Source organism: Ziziphus jujuba, chromosome 7, assembly GCF_031755915.1.
Source record: "Ziziphus jujuba cultivar Dongzao chromosome 7, ASM3175591v1".
Lineage (NCBI taxonomy): Eukaryota > Viridiplantae > Streptophyta > Magnoliopsida > Rosales > Rhamnaceae > Ziziphus > Ziziphus jujuba.
The window spans coordinates 13,064,540-13,074,579 of record NC_083385.1 but is presented as its reverse complement, the minus strand read 5'-3'; the positions used below and the strand labels follow the sequence as shown (position 1 = coordinate 13,074,579).

General features: G+C 34.2%; 1 protein-coding gene across 1 annotated transcript; it reads left to right on the top strand.

Moving 5' to 3' along the window:
- Positions 1–7,006: 7,006 nt before the first annotated feature.
- LOC107403520 (putative oxidoreductase C1F5.03c) lies at positions 7,007–8,713 on the top strand. Its single transcript, XM_016010422.4, has 2 exons — positions 7,007–7,914; positions 8,202–8,713. Exons 1-2 carry the CDS (start codon positions 7,038–7,040, stop codon positions 8,579–8,581), a joined length of 1,257 nt encoding a protein of 418 aa, XP_015865908.1. The 5' UTR covers positions 7,007–7,037; the 3' UTR covers positions 8,582–8,713.
- The last annotated feature ends 1,327 nt before the right edge of the window (positions 8,714–10,040 follow it).

Sequence of the window (10,040 nt, the reverse complement as noted above, 5' to 3'; positions counted from 1 at the left end):
TTTTAAGAAATAGAAGCAATTACATGGGATTGGCACAGAGAGAGAGAGAGAGAGAGAGAGAGAGAGAGAGAGAAATAAATAAGGAGTTACTATACAAAAATGATAAAATGGAATAATGGTCCACTATTAACAGGGGATTTATTGACTTGATTTATGTGAATAAATAATTGTTAAAAATAAAAGATTTGAACTACGGTTGGTGAGATGTGACCCAATATTAAGGCTGCAATACTTTATTTATATATTAATTAATTAATATTATGCATATAGAACTGCATAACTGTATAAACTAAAAAGCTGTATGGTTATTTTTAATAAAAGGTGGTGGTGGGAATTTAAAAGCCGTGTTTAAATTTGAAACTGCCTTTTTTTCCAAACCAAGAAAAAAAAAAAAAAACTGCCTGCCATCGTCCAACTGAGCAGCACTAGAAAAAAGGACATCTGAGTCCCGTGAGGAAGAGCAGAGATACAAGGGACGTGATATTGCCTACCCAACCACTACTTTCTCTATCTTTATTCCTTTTTTGTGCCTTGTTTCATACTAACACAGACTCCTATATATATAGTTTTTTAATATCTACATAATATTGATATTGCTGGGTTTCTGTCGGTGCAAATTTATTTTTCTTCATCTTCCCAACTATCCCTTATGATAATACAATACAACAAAATTTCCATGTTTGGCAGTTGAAAATTTGCTACTTAGGGAGAAGATGAAGACAAATTCAAATGCACATTTTTATATTAATTAATCAATCTTTATGTAGTTTTTAATTTTTTTGAAAACAAGATGTTGAAGTCCTATGTTGACATTCAACTTTGGCCATTCATTAATTGAGGCATACACAACAGCACTAGCAAAATCATCTTGTTTACCAAAATTAAATTAACATATGGAGAATGTGAGGAAATTTCAAATGCAGGTTTTTATTAATTATTAATATTTTAGAAAATAATATGTTGAAGTCCTATGATAACATTGAACTTTCGCCATTCATTAATTAGGCATACACAATAGCACTAGAAAACAACTAAATCATCCTGTTAACCAAAACTCAATGTACATATAATATATATATATATATATATATATGATAGTCTATTCGAAATTCCATTTGTTAAGACAAACGATACAACTTCATATATAAATGCAGGTTGCAGTTTATTTCAAAGACGTGCATGCTTATTGACGTTTCACCTATATGTGGAGATTAATTTTGAGCCTATGGTCTTTAATATCCATCTCTGACCAACAACGACGACAGAAAAGAAAAATATGTAACAATGCATGGAGCAGCATGATTTTGATTGATTGCGATTGGAGGAGTCAATTCGATCTCCATCCAACAGGTGTAATCCAATATTATGACCAACTATTAAATCTCATTTTTATATATTATAATTTTTTTAAGAAAATTTAATATGATCAGTTTAAAAAAAAAATTAAACTATATTCAGTTAACAAGGACATGTGGTCAAAAGCATTCGAGTGTAAAATAAAAATATTTCATAACACCGTGCATGAATTAAAATGGTTCATTATTGATTGGACATATTCCAGTTGTTAATCACCCTCCACTTAGCATTCACAAACTCCAAACCAAATTAATTTTTGACCCGTAATATTCCATACAAAAAAATATATTGGCATAAACAAGCATTACTGTGTTAGCATTGTTGTTTTGTTCTTTAAGGTTTGATTTCTGAAAAATAATATAGAAAATTACACAGGCTGACAAAAAAAAAAACTCATTTTCTTTCAATTTTATTAGGCTCGGTCTATATATCATGAACTGCCAATGTAAGTTAAATTTTTAAAATTATAAAATTTTAATTAGAAAAACCTACATTCAAAAAGTTTTTGTCTAAAAAGTTAAGGTATACTAAAGGAAATTGAACACCAAAACAAATCATGGAAAATAATTAATTTCCACAGCAAAGAAACTTTTCCGAGAAAAAGCATGCTAATGATGGGAAAATTAGCTAGTACTGGGAGTTTGGTGCCTACTTGTACCAACAGAAATAGAATTTAGCAGAGAGAGAGAGAGAGAGAGAGAGAGAGAGTTGATAAACATGAATAATGTTCGTAGTTGTATAGCATTATATAAGTCATTATGCATATGCATCTCTCTTTTCCTTTCTAAAGGAGTTTGAAGGTGGGGCATAAAGTAAGTGTTTTGTGCTTTCTTTAAGTAAATTACTAATTTCAGCATATCAATATAATTATATTAAATGATTACTGTAATACACAATTTGCAATGCAAGTGCATCTAAGCTTTGCACTTCATTAATATATGTGGATTGCTTTTACTAAAACCATCATGATCACCATCATCTTTAATTTCCTCTTTTATTTTTTTTTTTACCAAACAAATACACGGTACCCATTAATCTTCTTCTTTACTACTACTGAGAAAGACATTGATGGAATCTAAGCGACATTGCTTCCAAACTTTCACATTAAGTTTATCCTATAATGTCTTATAGCAATTATATGCCATTAGTTTCAAAGTGAGGCTTATTACATTTATTGGGTTTATATATTATGTATGTCGTGAGAATTTATAATTATCAAAACTATCTCTCGCCTAATTTTATTGGAAAATATGCAAATGTGGTTACATATTTAAAACTACAAGCCCAATTGAACACTTATAGATCACCGTATCTTTCAATATAAATGGAGAGACAATTCTCAAAATATCAAATCCTTTTATTTATTTATTTTTTTTGGGACAATAGTCAAAATGTCAAATCCCTGCATATCTATATATACATGTTTTGAATAGGTCTAAAGGATATTTTAGTACCAAAATACTTGGAAGTATGAATAGAAATAAAAGGAAAGGGCATTTCAGAAATTAAGGAAGAAAGGGAGGGGGAAAAAAAAAAACAAAGAAGGTTACAATGAAATTAATATCTCTTCGAAACCTATATGGCATAGCTAGAAATATTTGTCAAAGGAGGTGGAGCCCTGTGAGTGTTTCTCTTTCCTGGGGCCAGTGGTTAGGTCAGGGGTCACTGAATTTAGATTCTGAGAGCTCATGCGTTATCCAGACTTTTAGTTGAGGAGCTAAAGATAATCCAAAAAGATTTAAACATGAAAATTAATTTAATAATTATGAGGTTAGAGAAGGTATTATGATTGATAATCTGGTGTTTATTTTGCAAACAGATCCTATCCAAAACTTCGATCATTTATGACTGATTTACTGGGCAAAATACAGTTGGGCCCGCCTTCCATTGAATCTTGCTCAAATTTGAGTTTATTTTTGGACCACTAATGCTATTCAGATATATAATCATTTGGTCCAATATAAATTGTCCGTATATGAATAATTGTCCTGTGCTGTAAAAATGGCCCAAAAATCTTGTTTCTTCGGTATGTTTTTAATTTCTATTTTTCAGATTTTTATTCTTTTTTCTAAGCCAGGAAGCCTCTTTTTTTTTTTTTTAATCATTATTTACGATTTACTTCTGTATTGCCTCTTTTTTTTAAAAAAAAAAAAAAAAAAATCTTGGGAAACAAACAGTGTGAAAGAATATGAACAAGTCAAGAAAACCGCCTAACAGGACCAAACTTAGTAAATGCTTTCAAAGTTTAGCAATTGGACGGTAGGTTTGGTCTTGTGGGTCGGAGTTGAAAGTATTTCATTAATTTTTCTCATCATTTCTTGTATCTTTTGGTACGTAGGGTCTATCAGTTAGGGTGGTTCTTTCTTGTTTTTTTGTGGTCGCCGGGGCTTTGATAATAATTAGTTTCTTTTTTATATATATGCTTTTCTATTGTTTTCTGGAAAAAGACCAATAACTGTTCAAAAGCTATTCTTTCTGATACAATAAATAAATTGGTCATATTTTCTTCTTTCTTCCTGTTTAAGTTATAAATGATGCAGCTAAACCCCTGCTTGACTTTGTCTAACATGGTAGAGACTAGGAATATTGATGTAAACAGCCCAATTGAATCCCAATACTGTCAGTTTTTAGGGAGTTTCCAAGAAAAACAATGGGCATCACAGGAGAAATACAATTTGAAGTCCTTTTACTTTTTGTTTTGCTCAACTCTTACCGGTAATTGAACAAATCTTTGATTAGTTTACAAGAAAATCCAATAAACCAAAACTAAATGGTCTTTCTTTTATTATTATTTTTTGATAAATTGAGAAAGGGATTTTAGCACCAGGATTGGTCGAACTCATGAGAGTTATATGTAAATCTAATTGTGATATCCAACTTGGACTTTTTCCTCCCCCACCCCTTCCTTTTTCTTTGATATGGAAGTTGGGAGATTTGAACCATGGACTTTTGCCAAAGTAATATTTCTTATAAAGACATCATGACTCAAATTGGATACTATTTTCTTTTTAAAATATGCTTTCTAAATTGATCTATATGATTGAGATATTGTTACAGGCTTTAGGCTGACAGTTTTCCGAGTGGGAAAATATTGTAGTGTATGCTCCACTGAATACAATTAGATCTTATCTGTAAGGAGAAATATGTGAACGAAAACTTGGAACTGTTGCCTCAAGCAGATTTGCTGGACTGAAAAGTCTAGGCAACTCAAATATCCCAATGTCTTACCGCTAAGCTGTCATGGATGATTATCCCAATAACAGATAAATTTGTTTGGCTTCGTGGAAAATGGGCATCCCACAGACTTAGAGAAAAAAATGAAAAAAAGGTGGAAAACTGTTTGAGCATTAATTAGTTTGGGGTGGAGATGGTGGGGGGTCAAAATCTTGACAATCATTGAAAGGAAACTACAAACTTGATTGAAAATAGAAGAAGGGATAAATTTTACTATTTCAAAGTACTAAAAGCTAGCTTCCAAGCCTCTCAACATCATCAGCTGACTAAAGAAAGAGACTTGAACACTCATTACATTCAGAGAAGGCTTATCGTTTTAAAAATCCCCCAATAATCTTAATTTTTATAAATTTAAAAAAAAAAAAAGACACGCAAAGCAAAAATTAAGGTTAGCCTAAAACCCACCCATTAAAATAATAATAACAATAATAACTGGTTAGCACTTGAAAAAAATAGTTTCATTTATATTGTTTTTTGGCCCACTTTTTTTTAGCAGTTAGTGACAAAAGAAATAATTCACCTAACATATTGATGGAGGGACTAATTTGGCTTGGCAATTCTTGTCGCCTTAGTGCGGGTCTTAAGCTCTTCAGGTCCTTACACATAACGACAATATTTATTGATGAATCCTTTGCCACTATTATTACAAACACAAAAAAACGTTTTGGCTATTTGGTTTTGTACCAATTCCATATTTAAATTGTCTCACAAAATATATATTTAAAAAAAATGCAGATTAATTGACGATGTGCTTCACTAACTCTCTCTCCCATTTCCATGGAACCTTATAGGCTTGACAAAAAATGATAAAATAAATAAATGGGTTCTTTTAAAATAATATTTTCTCTACATGCAAATTGTACAATTATTAATTCTATGTTATTTTCATCATTTTTTTTTTTTTGCTTTAAATGTTATTTTCATAATTTTTCCTTATTTCTCAGCCCCACTTGTTTATTTTCAAAAGTACTAACCAACCCCAACTGTTATTTGAGCCTTAAAAAACAACCAACCCAACCGTCCAAATGTCGCTCACGGCTTTTCATTATTAGAGAGATGACTGTTAATTGGAACTGGTGGGAAACTAGTGGCTGATGATGGTGGACTGGAGATAAATAGGATAAGATGGAATTTGTATTTCTTGATTGATTGTTGTATCGAGATATATTTTCTTTTAACTAAAATTGACTAATTCAATTTTTTTTTTTATTATTTTTTTCAGTCAAAGACTAATTCAATTTGCTTAACCGGATATCGTGTTTGATATGCTTCCGTTACAATTAAGTATACGCAAACAAATTTAATCGAATTTACTTGACAAACTAAATGATAAAGGTGTTCCTATAAAAAATAAAAATAAAAATTCCTTTTTTTTAATACATTTTTTTACACGTAATAAAAAAATTGATTAATATAATTTTAAAATAATATATGTGATTTAATATTTTAATTTTTTTATTATAATTTTTACTATGTATCAATAAAATTTGTGAAAGAATTATATAAAAATAAATCATTCAGAGACCATTTAATTTTATTTTCAAATATATAGCTATGTGATATTCTTTTTCTATTTAGTTATTGATATGTACGGTAGTATTAAATCAACTAACTGGGATATACTATTTCAAAATTTTTTATTTTTTTTGGGAAAAATATTTCAATTTACTTTGGGTGATAAATTATCTCATATGCAAACTGAACCATTTTAATGATATATATTGCAATGCCCACGCCGCCCCCCGTCTCCCAATATATATATATATATATATATATACACACACACACACACACATAAACATAAATAAATAAATTACAACACAATTTGTGCTTTTGGAACAGTACACATAGAGATGACCATTCTTGGCTTGGTGCTAAAATTTCCTTCTACATTTATCACAAAAGAGGAATAAGAAGACAATTTCTCTTCTAAAGCTATCACAAAAGATGAGAAAGAACCTAATAAATTTATCACCCAAAAAAAAAAAAAAAAAAAAGAGAAGAAGAAGGAGCAAGCCTACAACCATCCACTTCATGTGGTCAAGTGGGTGAGTTATGACCACCTCTCACAGCTCGAAAAACAAACAAGCAACAAATAACCAGAGCCTTCAGAAGCCCATAATCTTGCTACAACCATCTAGCTCATGTTGTCAAGTGCGTGTGTGATGACCACCTTTCTCTCACAGGTTCAAGATAGGAGGTGGGCAAAAGCAAAAAACACCGAACACAAGCGACAACTAACTAGAGCCCCTAATAATAAGCTTAAGAAGCTCAAATTGGCTATTTAGCCCAAACTTAATGACAAATCTAACAAGTTGCAAAAATGTCTCCCATTGGGCCTCACATCTTCAAAGACGCAATAAAATTTTGGGCCCAAATTTCTGATATCATCTTTAAAAAAAAAAAAAAAAAAAAGAAAGAGTCTAAAGCTGACACGTAGATTGATAATGGCAGTGACATCACCGTCCAGACTGCCTCCATTCCCGCAGCCACTTCGAACCCCAAACCGTCGAATCTCCAGAGTCACATTGATCCGATCAACCTCATCGCCCATGAACCGCAACAGCCATTCCAAACGAGTTGTCGTCTGCGGCGGCGGAGTCATCGGCGTCTGCACGGCTTACTTCCTGGCCAAGAGCGGCGCCGCCGTCACCCTCGTCGAGAAATCATCCGTGGCTTGCGCCGCCTCCGGCAAAGCCGGCGGCTTCCTTGCCCTCGATTGGTGCGATGGTGGGGCCCTCTCCTCCCTCGCGCGCGCCAGCTTCAATCTCCACCGTTCACTCTCGGAGGAGCTCGATGGCGCTCGATCATATGGTTATAGACCCCTTACCACTCTCAGTCTCACCGTGACCGAATCTCATAGCGCTTCGTCCGGTTCAAAATCCCCCGGTAGTTCCATTTTGCCGTCTTGGGTGGACGGATCAGCTCGGACGCCTAGGACCATTGGGACAGCCGAAACTACTGCTCAGGTTCATCCCCAGCTCTTCACTCGGACATTGATTTCCAAAGCGGTTGAGAAATACGGCGTCGAGGTGGTAATCGGGAAATTGGAGAGTGTGGAGGTCGATGGAGATCGAGTTAACTCGGTGGTGCTAGAAGGGGGACGAGTCATTGAGTCGGACGCGGTGGTTTTGGCATTGGGACCATGGTCCGGGAAGTTTGAGCTATTGTCGTCGTTGTTTAGAGTTTACGGTCTTAAGGCTCACAGCATCGTATTAGAGCCTAAAGAATCCGATGCTATAACCCCTCATGCGCTTTTCCTCAGTTACTATCATTCTCAAGGAGGAAAACCCATGGACCCAGAGGTTTACCCTCGTCCCAATGGTATTTTTCCCACCAAATTCTCAAATTCGTTCAATTTTCTTATCTGTTTTTCTAAGACTTCGAATTCATTTTATTCGCATTTTTTTATTTATTTTTCGTCTCCCGAGTATCATGCTAACGGCTGAAAACATGGAAAAGATTATGTACTCTGGTGGAAGTACAACAACTGTTCGAGAAAATGCCAAGAAAACAATGCCAACAATTTAATATGTGCATGTAACTTTATTCTCTATTTCTAGTTTATGCCTTCAGTTTGGTTACTATAAATTGATTGATTGGATTTTCAGGTGAGGTGTACGTGTGTGGAATGTCAGCGGAGGCAGAGGTGCCGGATGATCCAGAGCAGATCGTGGGCGACCCGGAATCAATACGGGTACTGAAGAGTGTGGCAAGCAGTGTTTCTAGCCATTTGAGGGAAGGAGAGGCACAAGTGAGAGCAGAGCAAGCTTGCTTCCTTCCATGTACAGATGATAGTGTGCCTATAATTGGGGAGGTGCCTGGTGTAAGGGGGTGTTATGTAGCAACTGGTCATAGTTGTTGGGGCATTCTTAATGGTCCGGCCACTGGGGCTGCCATGGCTGAGCTTGTCTTGGATGGCTATGCTAGCATTGTGGATCTCGCGGAGTTTAGCCCAGCCAGATTTGTTGGGCGTCGTAGGAAGTTTTAAGACATTGTTTGTATAGAATTATCAACCATATTATTTAATCCTGCTGTGTGTTTGTTGCAAAATAAAAGATTCATTAGCTGCAAGTGCTTGCTTCACTTTTGTTAATAAATGTGGAATTTAACGATTCAGTTAGATAGGGAAAATTCATAATTTCAACATAGTTTTTAGCAGAGGTACAGGTCATTTTATTATTGCCCACTTGCAAAGTTGGGTCGTAATTCATCGAGTATTTTTTAGTACTTCCAGTCCCTTCGCACGCACTGATTTTGTATCTTCGTTGCACAAAAATAGTTGGTTCCCACTTCTTTGTTCTCGGCACATCAAAAACGTTTCAGCGCTCTATTGGACCTAAATCAGGCCTGGTCCGTATGCCCAAGTAAATTCATGGATCGTGTACAATGATAGATTTCTCTAAATCTCTAGACACTGGAATATTCATGAATCCTATTACTGTAGTGTTTAAATCAGTGAAAAAAATATTGTTATGTGTCCCTAAAAAAAAAAAAAGCAAAGCAAGAGATTATGGTTGAAGTACAATTCTATGCCTGGCACTTACACTGCCTAATCATGAGATGTAAGTGGTCCGGATTGCCGTATTACAAAGTTGTCATTGTAGTTAATAGTAAACAGATCCCCCATTAAACAAACAAACAAACAAACCAAAAAAAGAAGAAAGTTGGTTTAAGAGGAAAAAGAAATAAAGGCAAAAAAGAAAAAAAATGATAGAAAGACAAAAACGAAAAGGAACAAATTTTATTTTTATTTTTGGGTCTACTTTGTGTTTAGTGAGTGGTGTAATGTCATTAGGTCTTTAATCAGAAAGAAAAGAGACTAGCAAAAGAAAAAGAAGAAAAAAAAAAAAAAGGTGGTGCACTAAGCCACAGAGTTTATGGTATTATATGCAAGGTTTATTTGGTTGGATATGATTGTGGCAGTGTATACCATGTGGTGGCTCGCAAAAGATCTTGATCTTCTTTATAAACAAATGGGGAATTTACATCAGGGCGTTACAGGATCATACTTATATATTCCCTTTAGAATTTTTTTGTAATAAATCTAAACCGATCCCCAATTAGTAGACAGAGCTTAAGACAAATGCCAGATTAAAAACAATCAGGGTGTTTGACAAACTGCCCCAGTAAAGGAATGCTGAGACCCTGACCAATTCCTGGCTTCCAATTCACGGGCCGACTACGTTTATCGAAGCTAAAACCCACTTTCATTTCCTCATTTCAATGTCCATTTTTTTTTTCTCTTAACTTTTTCAAAGACGTAATTAGCAAGTGACAAGCATGTGCTTTTACAGCTGAGATTAAGATTATTATCTTCTTAATAAGGATATTCACATCCAATTGGTTTTTATTTATTTTTCTTATATATATATAATATTTTTTAAAGTGTACGGTAGTGTAGGGTCAAAGTTCATTTAAGTAATGAGTAAGGGATGGCTCCGAGTAAG

Excerpts from the sequence above, each read along its gene's own strand:
- LOC107403520 (XM_016010422.4), top strand. The coding sequence starts at position 7,038 with ATGGCAGTGACATCACCGTCCAGACTGCCTCCATTCCCGCAGCCACTT. Across the intron at positions 7,915-8,201 it reads GGTTTACCCTCGTCCCAATG|GTGAGGTGTACGTGTGTGGA; the intron begins GTATTTTTCCCA and ends TTGGATTTTCAG.